Source organism: Mauremys mutica, chromosome 18 (genome assembly GCF_020497125.1).
Source record: "Mauremys mutica isolate MM-2020 ecotype Southern chromosome 18, ASM2049712v1, whole genome shotgun sequence".
Lineage (NCBI taxonomy): Eukaryota > Metazoa > Chordata > Testudines > Geoemydidae > Mauremys > Mauremys mutica.
In genome coordinates this window covers 151,256-166,708 of record NC_059089.1, presented here as the reverse complement: position 1 = coordinate 166,708, position 15,453 = coordinate 151,256, and the positions used below count along the sequence as shown (strand labels likewise).

The 15,453-nt window shown below is 44.0% G+C and overlaps 1 protein-coding gene across 1 annotated transcript; it reads left to right on the top strand.

The window, feature by feature from the left end:
- Positions 1 to 419: 419 nt before the first annotated feature.
- On the top strand, positions 420 to 13,251 carry LOC123352313 (ficolin-2-like). The gene is made up of 10 exons (XM_044992195.1): positions 420 to 502; positions 2,152 to 2,265; positions 2,992 to 3,045; positions 3,309 to 3,344; positions 4,799 to 4,843; positions 6,029 to 6,064; positions 6,886 to 7,013; positions 8,024 to 8,153; positions 8,760 to 8,894; positions 12,743 to 13,251. Exons 1-10 carry the CDS (start codon positions 421 to 423, stop codon positions 12,988 to 12,990), a joined length of 1,008 nt encoding a protein of 335 aa, XP_044848130.1. The 5' UTR covers position 420; the 3' UTR covers positions 12,991 to 13,251.
- The last annotated feature ends 2,202 nt before the right edge of the window (positions 13,252 to 15,453 follow it).

Below are 15,453 nucleotides of genomic sequence, written 5' to 3'. Positions count from 1 at the left end.
GATGGAGAAAGTCAGCTTGGGCTCATTATTTGGCACCATATTTTAATATTTCAGAAGACACATTCACATGACTTAACTTTGTGAGCAAAGGTTCAGACTGGCTCCGTTCAATAATCGTCATTGCACGATACCGTGTTTGCTGTGCGGGGAAGCAACGGCTGCCAGTCCAGTACTGAACATGTTCTATCAGACCATTTTATCAGCTACGGTTGTGATCGCTGCAGCATAAACATCTCAGTGGAAACTACTGGAATGTGGCGAGTGGGAAGGAGGCGCTGAGATGCCGGAGGCAGAGAGCTTTATTTGCTGTAGGCTCTTCGTTATTGCATATAAAAGGCTTACAGGGACTGAAATACTAAAGTAGAAGAGGAGGTGGGGAGAAGACAAGTGGAGCTGCCATTGCAGAGCCCAGCACTAGCCATGGGGAGAGCTGCCCAGAAAACCCTCCTCTCTTTACTCTGTCTAGCAGCAGCGGTTTGTCAGGCTCAGGACACCTGCCCAGGTGAGTGAAAGACAATCCTGTTCCAAACTGCGTTTCATAGTGTGGTTCTTGCCAACCTGGACCCTGGGGGAACTGGGAACTGTTCAGGAATGTTTCTTATCCTACATGTCTATAAAGTGCTTTGCCTGCTTATGGTGCTTTTTAAATACTAAAAAGAACAGCTTCTCTGTACAAAATTCCTTTGTAGAAATTACTCTATATTGCAGAAGTGCCCGTCACAGACTGGAGGTGTTCAAAAAAAGGACACGGTTTTTGCAAAAAATGTTCTGAAATTGTTGTCTCTTGCCTTCATTGAGAATCTTAAAAAATTGACTTGACCTCCTCTCCCTCATGTCCATTTACTGTCTTCTAACCTCTCTACACTGCTGCTGGAATCTCTCTGTCTAAAGCTCCCATCTCCTCTGCATATTGGGGCCAAAGCATTTCCAATCTGGTGACTGACCGACCCACACAGGCAGATGACCTAAATTCTGGAAAATTAAATCTCAATCTACAAAGCTCAGAGTCAGCCTATGATTTCAGATCCCTCTGCTTTTTAAAATTCACGTTGACCAAATTAAGATGATTATTTGTAAAATCGCAACTGTTGTGTATCTATCACCACAAATCCGCTACACAACTCTTTCCATGTCAACACATTCACATTGAGAATCCAGCAGCATTTAAGGTTTATTTTAGTTCATCATGAAATCCTGGAAATTCTTATGCAAGATTTAGTTAAATTTGTGCAGATATCATTCAGGCAAATGATCTCTTTGAAGGAAATGTGTCGTTTGCTAAATAAGGATTGAATACAGGCTTTGCCATCTTATGCATAAATAAATATATTATTTCAGAGCAGTATTGCTGTCTCGTTTCATCTCCTTACATTCATGATCATTTTGAAAATCATTTGCTATGTACAGTTTATGCCCAAATGTTCCATATTTGGAGGTAGAGTTCCTATGTCACTGGGCATATTAACCATGTCCACCCACATCTTGTTTACCTCAAAAATTTCCACATCAATAGAACTCAGTGGAGTTAACAGGCATGTCCCTATTTTTCTCCAGTGATGTCCCTATAAATAATTTTAAATCTCACAATGTGTATAATATAGAGAGGGGACTATTAGGTTAAAAACATATTTAGTTCTTTAAAATGTATTTCCTGAGCTTCTAAGAGCAACTGTTTTAAAAATTATTTTTCTTTTGCACAATTTCTTCACTGAATGGCAGCTATTTGTTCTTCCTCTGCATTTCATTCCACTTTTTTTTCTCTGTAGTTAATTTTGTTAAAAGATTCTCATGAACAGGCACAATGCTACAATGGTTGGGTTACAAACACTGCAGCAGAAGGTGTACATCAAAATTATCTTTGATGTGATTTTTTTTAAAAATACAAATATTTAATCATTTCTTTTTAACTTTTGTTTTCACAATAACTTAAAACAAAGACTAATAGTAATAACCCCCAACTTTTCATATTAGGGCATTGTCTCTGAAATGCTTAAAACTGAAGAAAATGTTGGATTTGTCACTAATAGAGAAAAGAAAACCAAGGAACTATCTAGGCTTTCATTTGCTGGGGTTCTCCCTCTGGATTTCTGCAAAATGTTTCAGATCCTGAGAACCTAACAATCATTGATTATGGATCATTTCTTTCCCCAGACGTGAGCTTAGTGGGTTTCAACAGTACCGATAAACTCTCCATTCTCCAAGGCTGCCCTGGAATTCCAGGTGCCACAGGACCCAGAGGAGACTCAGGAAATCCAGGAACGCGAGGTACATTCTCAGGCACTGAATGGGAATCAGGGATGTCTGGGTACTGAGGTAAATGGGAATTACTTTTGTAACATGCTCAGACTTTGGAGATTCTCCTCAACCCTGATATGAGGAAACTCACATGGCATCTTCCGTATCCTGTGGCAAGGGATTGGAGATGCAGAATAAGCAAGCTCTGAAATATTGTCCATTCCCTTTGGACTGTCAGATTGGCAACCAAGTCGTCTGGTTCTTTCCCCATCTCTGTCACTGACTCGCTGTCTGACCTTAGTCAAATCACTCTTTGAGCCTCAGTTTTCTCCTCAGTATAATGGCTATAATGGTCCTTTACCTCCCAGAGGTTATCTGAGGCACATTTCATTGATCTGTGTAAAGCGCTTTGAGAAGTTTGGATGAGAGGGGCTAGAGAGGAGGAAATCATAATTATTATCATGAGCCATGACATTTTTAATGGTAGCATGTATAAAATGGTTGTTTACCAGCTTTGGTTCTCACCTGGCAGAAAAATGTGCTTGTTCCTTTGACTTCAATTGGCCTCTATGCAAGAGCCCATGTTCTGGGATCCTGATGTGAGATCAGGGAGTCAGCGAGCCAGATGCAGATACATTATGTGAATTTCGACACAGATGGGTTATTGTAATTCCAGGTTGGGGTGGTGGGTGGAGATTATGTACTCAATATTTGTGCTACCTTGGAAACTATTCAGTCAGTTTTCTGTGTTTTCAGGACAACAGGGACCACAGGGGATCGCTGGAAAGGTGGGAGTAACTGGCCCAAAAGGTAAAGTAACAAAGGGCAGAGAACTGTGTTTTCCTACAGGTGACCTAAGAACAGGATATAAGTTTTTAATCAAATATCAATTAGAGCTAGTTATAAAGCACCAATTCCTCTAATATCTGGGCTTGAAAAACCACCATAACTTCCCTTCACTCTATATTTGACAATAAAGGGTTTATTATTGCAACAGAACTTCAGTTTTGATCCACTGTCAAGATCTCGATATCTCTGATCAGTCTTTACTATCTTATTTTTTGTTCAATCAGGAGAAAGAGGTCCTGCTGGCCCCCCTGGAGTGAAAGGTGAGAGACCTCAGACGATTCTTCTCACTGCAGAGTCCAGGGCCGGTGCAAGGATGTTTTGCACCCTAGGTGAAACTTCCACCTTGCAGACCACCCCCACACCCCTGCCCTGAGGTGCCCCCCACGGCTGCAGCTCCCCCTCTTCGCCCTGAGGCGCTTCCCCCCTTGCCTTGAGGCAACCCCCCCCCCGCCCCAGCTCACCCCTGCTTCGCGCATGAGCACGAGCATCCTGAGCACACCGTGGCTGTTTCACTTCTCCCACCTCCCAGGCTTGCAGGGCCAATCAGCTTAGGCAGGAGAAGTGAAGCAGCCACGGTGTGCTCGGGGAGGAGGCGGGGCAGGGGTGAGCTGGGGCAGGGAGTTCCCATGCATGCCGCCCCCCCCCCTTACTTGCTGCAGGTGGCCCTCCCCGCGCTCCCCTGCCCCAGCTCCCTCCGCCTAAATGCCGGCGGCGACCGGGGCAGTCGAAGATCCAGCTACCGTGGTCGCTGGCGAAGAAAATGGCGCCCCCCCCACATCCCAGCGCCCTAGGCGACCACCTAGGTTGCCTAAATGGTTGCACCGGCCCTGGGAGAGCCCTTTTTGGTGCTATTCATGGTGATAGAGAAATTGGGAGCAACAATCCCTCCTCCCGCCCTGTTTCATTGTACAATTTTTTCTTCCAGCTTCTTGCCAAACAAAAAAGCTGAAATGAAATTGGTTCCGGTTAAACAAGAAGCATCCCCTTTTTGGTTTTGTTTAATAGACAAATGACAAAACAAAACTTTGTTCTGAAATGAGGAGTTGGAACATTTCAAAATTGTGAATAAAATATTAGCCTGAAAAATTTCACCCAGCTCTAATTATAATGTCTGATATGCCACGAGTCCTATGCAGCCACAGGAAATAGATCTCAACTGCAGTGGAGACGTAGCCGAAGCCTATATCATGTCAGCCAATGCAAAAGACAAGATAAGATAAATGCAGTACTACCAGCCCCAAATCTCTGAAAAATTTCAGTCAGGTTCATCAAAAATCAGGAGACTGGTTTTAGAATCATGAGATTATGTAAAAATAATAGATGTGGTGTTCTTTTTATTTGCCTTTTTGAGTATTTAGGGTGCACTGGGGTCACATTTTGAGGCTTTTGCCGTAGCTTTGAGGGTTAGAAACTTACCTTTTTACTGAGGCTGATGGCTGTAATTATGTCATATCCACTTGACCCCAGGAGCTTGGGCTTTAAGGAAAAGAATAATTATCATGAGAGTCATGACAAAATCATGAGAGTTGGCACATACATCACTTAAGTCCCACAAAACGCCAACTTTAACAGATTGTGCAACATGTAGGTTGTACATAGACCTTGAACTAGCCCCTCCACACAATTAAACCCAAGCGATTGTTGTAGTGAGATGTTGTATTATGTAGCTGACCTACAGGCAAAACAAGGATTTTATTCTGAGTTCTTTTTTTAGGAGATAAAGGAGCCCTGGGAGCTACGGGAGCCCCTGGAACAGCTGGTGAGACCCTCTGCACTCTCCTTTATACTGAGCACGTCCTTTCAGTTTTATTTTTGCAGCACTAACAATTAAGTGGCTTAGAAAGCTTGAATAGTTACCATGTCCACCCCATGTCCACAATATCTATATCAATCCTCCTGTAAGATTTGGACTCTACAAAGAGAGAAATAGCCCCACCTACAAAAACAGGTGCCCATCCATGTGTTGTAATGTCTGGAACAACGCTAGCCAGATGACCTTTGGTATGAGAGAGAATAGTAGAAATGTAAGTGAAATCTGTAGATCTGGATGTTTCTTTCTCCTATCCCTCCTTATATTTCATACATACTGGGAGTGGGGAGTATGAACCACAAGAAATGGATCCGTTAGAGGAATGATCCTTTTTGTCACTTGGAATTTTTTTTTTTTAAAAATATTGAGTCATATTCACAGGCAGTGTAAGCATATGGGGAGGGATAGCTTAGTGGTTTGCTTAGGGTTGGGAGTTCAGTCCTTGAGGGGGCCATTGAGGGATCTGGGGCGAAAATCTGTCTGGGGATTGGTCCTGCTTTGAGCAGGGAGTTGGACTAGATGACCTCCTGAGGTCCCCTCTAACCCTGATATTCTATGACTTTAACTTTTTTAGCAGGGGAGGGATAGCTCTGTGGTTTGAGCATTGGCCTGCTAAACCCAGGGTTGTGAGTTCAATCCTTGAGAGGGCCACTTAGGGATCTGGGGCAAAAATCAGTACTTGGTCCTGCTAGTGAAGGCAGGGGCTGGACTCAATGATCTTTGAAGGTCCCTTCTAGTTCTAGGAGATAGGTATATCTCCTCTTATTATTATTTATTATTATAACTCCCCTGACTTGGTGGGCATTGCTTCTAGTTATTGACCAGCAATTAATTTAGTCCATTAAGGACCAATTCTTAGCCGTGCAAGTAGGTGCCTCATGAGAGGCTTACAAAATAGTGTTGGCTACATAATGAGAGCCGTCTCGATGGTTCAGGCTGGAAGGCTCAGATCAGAGATGTGTGTGAATCCATTAGCATTTGGTTTTCACAATTAAAAGCCTGTCTAGAGCACTTTCAATATAACTAATACTTTGCTATCCCAGCTGCCACTGTTGGCCAATTACATAGTTTAAAAGACAGTAAAACATTTTCTGGTTCCATTTCACTTTCTATTGTGTTTCTTTTCATGACCAGTGGAGGAAGACCTGGAAGACATACGGTGTAAGAAAGGTGAGTGTTTCTTATAACCACTAAATGTCATCTCATTCCATCCAGAGACCCAAACATGAAAACCCACTAGAGATAGACAAATTGCAAAAAAATACATCTGTGATTTACCACATTTGCTGTTCTCAAACTATCCGCAAAGAGACTTGGATCTTTTAAAATGAACGTGTTTGCTGTTAGCAATTGGCCAGCGAATCTTTCTCCTTCAGCTGATGGGTTCGCTTGCAAACTGTTTGATGTGAGTATTCCTGTGAGTATCTGATATTTTTTCTGGGTGAGTGCTCACCCAGTCACATAATGACTGGAAGCCCCTCTGACTCACAGAGAGATTTCAAAATGCTGCATAGGTACTTGCAGTACAAATCTTTGTGCATATTTCAGTTTCCATGAGTTTTCAAGATGCTTTGAGCCAATCCTCTGTTCAGGTTGGGCTGGTCTCACACAGAACACAGGGGGTTGGGCAGGTGGTTGTGTCTTTTCCTCTTGCAAACAAACTTTATACAACCACACTGGCACATTGGAGTCTAAATAATTTGGTTTGCTAACTACAGAGAGCCTGAAAAGCCTAGATGGGTACATACGCTGCTGCTGTGGTAGGTTTCCAAAGATAGAACACAGAGGGACCACAAACTATTGAAAGGGATACTACCCTATTCCCAAACACTACAGTGGGGAGGAGAGGAAATGGTGGCTCAAAGATTGTTTTCCAGTTACCTAATTCTGCAATTGATCTGGCCCTCAGTGCAACATAAAGCAGCCTATGAATCCCTGTACAAGGAGAGTTATACAACCAATTTACATATTTCAATTCCTCTTTCAACCAGGAGCAAAGAACTGCAAGGAGCTGCTAGCTAGAGGGAAAATCATGAGCGGCTGGTACACCATCTACCCCCGTGACTGTAACGCCATGACCGTGCTGTGTGACATGGACACAGATGGTGGAGGATGGATTGTAAGAACCGAGCATAATGAAGCTCATTGGACATTATTTATTGAACAACAAACAGTTTTCTGTTCCAAGAATGAGAGGTGGCCCTTAGCCAGTGGGTTGTAGCTAGTAGAAAAGCATGAGGATGGAAACTCTGAAGCTGTTAGCTCACCATGGTTAGCTGAAATAAAAACACAGACACTTCCTGAGCCCTTTTAATCCTCCCTAATCCTTGGTTGTAGGGATAACTTGGTTGTGAACACAGTGGGTTTCATGGTGGGAACCCAGAGTTTTAGACTCTAAAAGACCTGGTTTGAGGGGACATTTGTCACTGGTCTGACACAGTTAACCAGGTTTCCCTTCTCCTGGCTATTCTCTGCCTGGCTCTCAGAGCCTCCTCAATAGCTGCCTAGACTCTGGAACCAGAATTTCTTCTTCCTTCTACTTCTGTCACAGCCCTGGTGCCTCAGCTGCTCTATCGCTCAGGCAGCCCCTGAGTATGAGTGGAAAGAGCATTCTAGGGAGCTAGGGGTTTGAACCCTGTATGTTCCTCATATTTAAACCTTCCAATTTATTATTCTGCTTATTTATATCCCAGTAGTGCCTAGAGAATCTGATGAAGATCAGGGTCCCATTGTGCGGGGTGCTGAACACACACTGAGAGACAACCCCTGTCCCTTACAGCTCACACTCTCTCCATAGACAAGGCAGAGAAAGGGCTGTACAGAAAGCAGAGGTGATGTGACTTGTCCAAGTGGCAGAACTGGGTATAGAACCCAGGCCTCCTGATTACCAGCCCAGTGCTCTAGTTTTCAGACCATGTGATCTTTTAATCTAGTGCTGTTGCTGCCAAGATTTAATATGATCCTGTGGGACAAGCCTCCATCTGCGGTAGTCATCTGAGGCTGAAATAGATCTGACCCTGTTAAATCTCATCCAGTGATTTACAGTCTCAGAGTTTCTGGCCTCCTGCTCAACGTAGGATGGAAACCAATGTGGGATTTCCCAGCTAAGACCCTCCTGTTTCCCTGCAGGTGTTCCAGAGACGGGTGGATGGTTCTGTGGATTTTTACCGTGACTGGAATTCATACAAAAGAGGTTTTGGCAGCCGGCTGTCAGAATTCTGGCTGGGGAACGACAATATCCATCTGTTATCATTCCTTGGTAAAGACATCACTGATGCGTTCTTTTCCTTACAGCAACCTTCTCCACCAAGATTTGTTCCCATATTTTAACCATGGTTACAGGGTATAGAGTTGTACTATCGGTAGAGGTAACCCGTCTGCTCCAGACACCCCTTCCTGTTCCTTACAGCCCAGACCTGCCACACAAAGCTATTGAAACCAAGAATGCTGTGGTAGCTGGGCTGGCTCCAGTCATGATTCATGGAGCAGCATTTGCTCCTTTGGTGGTTCGCCCACAGTACGGCAATAAGGGATATTACAGCGAGGATGAGGTCATAGATTCTGAACTACCTTAGCAAAGCATAACACGGAGCAGGTTTTTAATAGGGAGGTTAGGTTGGTGGGTGGAAATTGAATTGATAAAGGTTGATATGAAGATATTGGCTTGATGCGAGAATCAGTGGGTGAGATTCTATGATGTGTGTAATGCAGGCAATTTAAACTAGATGATCATAATGGTCCCAGCATAATAGAGCCTGATTCGTGTTTAGAGTCTTCAGGGGCTTCTGCAATAAAAGCAATCAATAATAGTAATAAAAACTAATGGAAGGTGCTGAACATTTTGCTTTCAAATTGTTTTCTAAAGGTCCCCAGGAGCTTCGCGTTGATCTCAGAGATTTTGACGACAACTATGTATTTGCTTCCTTCTCGTCATTCAGAGTTTCAGGAGAGACTTCAAAATACATGCTATTCATTGGACCCTTTGTTAATGGCACTGCAGGTAGATTCTCAGCTCATCCTTTTCCCTTTGTGGCAGATGGAAAAATGGAAAGCAAAAGTGATGCAGAGTATTCTATGGCAGAAGCAAAAGGCAATGTAATCTGTGGAAGTGATGTGTCAGGAAACATCAGTTATTCTCCTGCTGAACTATTAAAGGAAAAACACAAGGTTTAGTGACAACAAAACATATAGTATAATATGGATATCCTGCCTAGTGGAAGTCTGAAAGCAGAATAATGAGCCGAGGTAGGCACAGCTACTGCTGATTGCTTCCCTAAATTAGATCTTAATGCCCCATAGAAATATCTGAATTAAACGACGTAGGCACATCAGGATTGGTACAAGTCATTGAGTGGTTACATATGCCCCATTTCATGCAAACTATGCATCCAGACCCCCACATACCAGAGACAGAAATAGTTTGTGCCATGCGGAGTCTTCTACACATCACCGCAAGATTGCTTAGGCAGACCCACAAGGCAATTAGAGAGAAGGACTTTTAACTAGGTTTAAAAGGGGCAGGGGACAAAAGCCAACAGCTAAGCATAAAAAAGGGCCACCTTAACAGAGGGCCAGATTTTTGGGGGGCGGGGACATGTAGGGTCAGAGGAGGAAGAAGAGAGTAACCAGTAGAGGCATATACTCAAAATCTCAGATACCGATACATAAATGCAGGACGGATGGGGAATAAACAGGAAGAGCTGGAAGGATTAGTACAATAGTACTTAAGTGGCATCACCGAAACTTGGTGGGATGAGTCTCATTACTGGACTATTGGTATAGTGGCGTACAGCTTGTTTAGGAGGGACAGGCAAGGTAAATGGGAGGAGGTGTTGAATTATACACCCAGGGTAAATACACTTGTTCTCTGCTCCAGGAGGAGGCGGGAGGCAGCCCAACTGACAGTCTCTGGGGAAAGAAAAAAAGCATAATAAATAGACGTGATCTCTTGATACAGGTGTACTATAGTAATGAGGGACTTCAACATCCCTGATGTTTGTTGGAAAAGTAATAAAGAAAAACACAAAACTTATGATAAGCCCTTGGAATGTAATGGGGACACCATTTTGTGGAGGAAGTAACCAGGGGGACCAGCCATTTTAGACTTAATTCTGACCAAGAAGGAGGAATTGGGAGCGAATCTGAAGGCAGAAGACAATTTGGGAGAAAGTGATCATGAAATCACAGATTTCTTTATTCTAAGAAAAGGAAGGAGTGGAAACATGGACAAACTGTTAAGGAGAAGTACAAAAGAGTAGCATACCCATGTAGGGACAAAATCAAAAAGATTAAGGCACAAAATAAGTTACATCTAAGAAGGAACAGAAAAATCCATAGGAAGGGGTTCTTCACATATATTAGCAGTAAGAGAAAGATGAAAGCAAGTGTAGTTCCTTACTTAACAGGAATGGAGAGCTAATAATGGATGACATCAAGAAGGCTTGGGTGTTTCGTGACTAGTGTGTTTCAATCTTCACTCAGAAGGTTACTGGTGATGACATACTCAACACACTATTAACAACAAGCCCAAATACTGGGGGGAAAAGTTAAACAATATTTAGACAAGTTAGATATATTCAAGTTGGGAGGGCCTGGCAAAACTCATCCTAAGGGAATAAAATAGCTAGCTGAAACAATCTCAGAACCATTAATAATTATCTGGAGAACTCCTGGAGGATGGGTGAGGTCCCAGAGCACCGGAGAAGGGCAAACATAGTACCTATCTTTAAAAAGAGAAACAAACGGGACCTGGGGAACTTTAGGCCAGTCAGCCTAACTTTGATACCTGGAAAAATACTCACTCAAATTATTAAACAATCAAGTTGTAAACACCTAGAGGACGGTAGGATTAATTAGCAATATGCACCATGGAGTTCTCATGAACAAATCATGTCAACCCTGCCTAATTTCCTTCTTTGACAGGGTTATTGGCTTAGTGGATAAGGGGAAAGCAGTAGACATGATATATTTTGATTTTAGTAAGACTTTTGACAAAAATCCCACATGGCATTCTCAATAAGCAAACTAGGGAAATGCAGTTTGGGCGCAATTACTATAAGGTGGGTACACAACTGGTTGAAAGACTGTGCTCAAAGAGTAGTTATCATTGGTAAGCTGGGAGCGTGTATCTAATGGAGTTCTGCAGGGATCAGTCCTGAGTCTGGTGGTAGTCAATATTTTCATTAATGAGTTGGATAATTGAGTGGAGCATATGCTTATAAATCTCCAGATGGCACCAAGCTGGGAGGGTTTGTAAGCACTTTGGAGGACAGAATTAAAATGCAAAATGACCTTGGCAAATTGGAGAACTGATCTGAATTCAGCAAGATGAAATCCAGCAAAGTCAAATGCAAAGTGATTCACTTAAGAAAGACTAATCAAATGCACATCTCCAGAGTGGGGAATAACTGGCTTGGTGGTAGTACTGCTGAAAAAGAATTGGGGTTTAGAGTGGATCGCAAATTGAATATGAGTCAACAATGTGATGTAGTTTAACAAAAAGCTAATGTCATTCTGGGTATGTTTACAAGACTGTGGCATGTAAGAAACAGTAGATACTTGTCCTGGTCTACTCAGCACGGTTGAGGCCTCACAGAGAGAACAGTGTCCAATTCTGGGCACCACACTTTAGGAATGATGTGGACAAACTGAAGAGAGTTCAGAGGAGAGCAAGAAATGTATCTATCTTGGTTGGGAGCTGCTTGCTTCCTACGGGCTCTTTTCTCTTCAAGCTGTAGGAGCCAGCTTCTGTCATGGACTTTGAAACCCTGATGGAAACAGTGGTGCCACTTGTTACAATCACTTGCTAAGATTCCTCATAGGTCAGGATTAACTCCAATTCTTTCATATCTCATTTGCTTATCTTTATAGCGAAGCTTGGGACGTCCTGTTGTTTTTGTTCCCTCTGATAGCTCCCCTTATAGCATGTCCTTGGGTATGCGTCCATCTTCCATCCTACTCATATGGCCCAGCCAGTGCAGTCATCTTTGCTTGTCATACTTGGTAAATTTGCCCTTCGAAGAACCTTTGCATTGGTGACTTTATCTTCCCATTTGGTGTTGAGTATGCAGCGTAAACAGCATAAGTGGAAACTGTTTAACCTTTTCTCCTGATGAGCATAAGTTGTCCATGTTTCCCCACCATACATGAGAGTGCTGAGGAAGCAGGTTTGATACATTAGCATTTTGGTCTTGATGGTCAGCTGTGAGTTGTTCCATGCTCTTTTAGTTAGTCTGCTGAAGGTGGTGGCAGACTTTCCAATGGAAACATTTCGTTCTTCATCCAGTGAGAGGTTTGTGGTCACTGTAGAACCTAAATAGCTGAACTTTTTGGACGACATCTAGCTGGTTGGCATTTAAGGTGATTGAAGGATCTTCTGAACCCTCCTGTCCTAATACAACCATTTTATTGATGCTGATGGTGAGAGCAAATGCCTGACAGGTACTTTAAAGGCTGTCCATGAGTTCTTAATAGATCTTCATTGTGGGGTCTGAGGGAAGCATCATCAGCGAATAGAAGTTCCCTGATTAGCACCTTTTTGACTTTGGTCTTTGACTTAAGTCATGACAGGCTGAAGAGTTTCCTATGTGATCTTGTGTGGAGATACAGTCAGAATATGGCCTGATGAAAAATGTCCCTCTCTGGAAATAGAACTGCAGTCTCTCTCCTGACCCCTGGGAGATTTCTGCTGCCTGGTGCAGGGAAAAATTTAGAAACCCCACTCCAGAACCACCAGGCTGGGCTGTGGGAACTGAACTGTAAAAATGTAAAAAATAAACAGTAAGAGATTATCTCACCCACCTTGTGTCTGTAAAAACATGTAATAAATAAAACCAATTGTTTCCACAGGGGATTCCTTAACTAACCACAACGGCATGATGTTTTCAACCCACGACCAGGACAATGACATATCTGAGTGGAGCTGTGCTGTAGCCTATAAAGGGGCCTGGTGGTACGGAGCATGTCATTCGGCCAACCTGAACGGATTATACCTGAAAGGAGCCCATGAAAGCTATGCTGATGGGGTGAACTGGCAGACAGGCAAAGGGTACTCGTATTCCTACAAGAGGGCAGAGATGAAAATGAGGCCCGTGTAGCTAATCAGGGAGGCAATTGTAATAATTATACTTAGCTCTTATAAAGCAATTATAGGCCTGTCATAATGAACATTAATCTGCAGATGACAATAAAGATCTTTTCTTTATCCACCCGCCACCAGGGGGCAGACATCATCGTACACACTTATCCAGCGCAGGGCACAAGGACTAGAGCTGGTAAAAAAAAAACCATAAGAATAGTTTTGTGGGGAAAAGATTGAATTTTAAAGTGGTTTGCCGTTCAAAGGATTCTAAATTAACCCAGTTTTGATTTTGTGTGTTTATTTTTTTAAATTCCTCTCCCTGATATATAGTATCTGAAAATGTTAGTTTATTTTCTTGTTTACCAAAATCCTGATTTTTCTATAAAGAAAATAATTGGTCAGTGACACGAGAATATTTAGAATAAAATAAAAAATAGAATGAAAATAGAATTGCTGAAAACATTACAATATATATGTTTTTTTTCCTGCCAAACAAAACATTACAACCACATCAATGACATTTCCTGAACATTTTCATATGTTTTCTCAAAAGCTGTTTGTCCACAGAAAAACTCCTAGTTTGAAAAATGTCAGCCAACTCTGTCTGGGTTATGTCTCCTCTCCTCCATGACTCTGCTGTCGCTTGATTCCATTCCCAGAAGCACCACAGACAGCTCCTACCGCTGCCATGCAATTCTTCCTGTGGTGTTAGTGACTCACTACCCTCAGATGCTGCCTCTGCCTCTGGAGAACCTTCCCCTCTGTCAATAAAGCGAAGGCTGCTCAATTATTTCCCGTCGCAGATTTGTTTGTACGCACAAGCCAGTTCAATAGCATTAAAGCCCAAATGTGTCTGGTCCCCTGTGGGCAGAGTACACCCTGGGTAGCGGGCACATTATTGGTCTGGCTCCCCTGGGGAGTACAAGAGAGGGGTGCTCCCTCTGCCAGCAGTGCTGTGGCTGCCGAAGGGGCATGCCTAAATAGGGTGATGGTTCAAGAAGTATGGGCTTAATGAATGGATTATAGGATGGATAGAAAGCTGGCTAGATCGTCAGGCTCAATGGGTAGTGATCGATGGCTCCATGTTTAGTTGGTAGCCGGTTTCAGGTGGAGTGCCCTAAGGGTTGGTCCTGGGGCTGGTTTTGTTCAATATTTTCATTAATGATCTGGAGGGTGGCGTGGACTGCACCCTCAGCAAGTTTGCAGATGACACTAAACTGGGAGGAGTGGTAGATATGCTGGAGAGTAGGGATAGCATACAGAGGGACTGAGACAAATTAGAGAATTGGGCCAAAAGAAACCTGATGAGGTTCAACAAGGACAAGTGTAGAGTCCTGCACTTAGGACAGAAGAATCCCATTCACTGTTACAGACTAGGGACTGAATGGCTGGGCAGCAGTTCTGCAGAAAAGAACCTAGGGGTTACAGTGGATGAGAAGCTGGATATGAGTCAACAGTGTGCCCTTGTTGCCAAGAAGGCTAACGGCATTTTGGGCTGTATAAGTAGGGGCATTGCCAGCAGATCAAGGGACATGATCATTTTCTTCTATTTGACATTGGTGAGGCCTCATCTGGAGTACTGTGTCTAGTTTTGTGCCTCCAACCTAATTGAAGGCGCTGCCATGGGCGGTCCCATTCACCAGAGTGCACGGCAGAGCCATCCTTTTTGGAGTCTCCCCTCCCTGAGCAAACTCAAATGTGGGCTGTGGGGCTCAGTCTGGCTTTTCCTAGGGTTTCCAGCAGGCCCCAAACAACAGCTGTGACCTGCGCTGGACATATGTTGTACGGCCAAGCAGCCCTGAGCCTGCACCAGCTATTCTTCTGCCCCTGTCATCTATCTTCTCCTGCTTGATTTCTGCACCCACCTTCACAAGTACCCCTCTCAGTCACCGTGGCAGGGGGCTCCTTTGCTGGCTCAGGCTTGAGGCAATTGCATGGGTTGCACGTGTCTAACCCCATCCCCGGCAGTCAGCCCAAATTCTTAATGGGCTCCTAGGCACAGACGACTCGTGCTCCTTCCCATGGGCATCAAGTTTATATAATTTTTGGTGGTGCCCAGAACAGGTCCAAGCAGAGCCGTCCCATCCATAGGACGGACCAGGCCAACTGCCTTGTGCTTTGAGAGGCCCTGTGCTTCCGGGGAATACGGGGTTCAGGGCGACATGAGAGATTAGCGGGGAGCCTGGTGCCGGCAGCAGCGAGTGATCCGGCCCCAACCTGCCCCTGCTCCACTCCCTCCCCACCCCCACATTCCACCCTTTCCCGCAAACCCCTGCCCCACCTCTTTCCGGCTTCCATCCCCTCCCCCAAGAGACACTGGGTGGGACAGAGTGGAGCAGAGGCGGGCTGGGGCTGGGTCTTTTGCTGCTGCCAGTGCCATGCCCCCTCCTAATCCCCCACACTGCCATGGACCCCACATTCCCCTGAAGCCCAAACATTGGTGGAGCCAGGCCCACATTCTCAAATATTGGTGGAGCAC

Coding starts and splice junctions, on each gene's coding strand:
- LOC123352313 (XM_044992195.1), top strand. CDS start 421: ATGGGGAGAGCTGCCCAGAAAACCCTCCTCTCTTTACTCTGTCTAGCA. Junction 503..2,151: donor GGCTCAGGACACCTGCCCAG/GTGAGTGAAAGA, acceptor TTCTTTCCCCAG/ACGTGAGCTTAGTGGGTTTC. Junction 6,065..6,885: donor AGACATACGGTGTAAGAAAG/GTGAGTGTTTCT, acceptor TCTTTCAACCAG/GAGCAAAGAACTGCAAGGAG.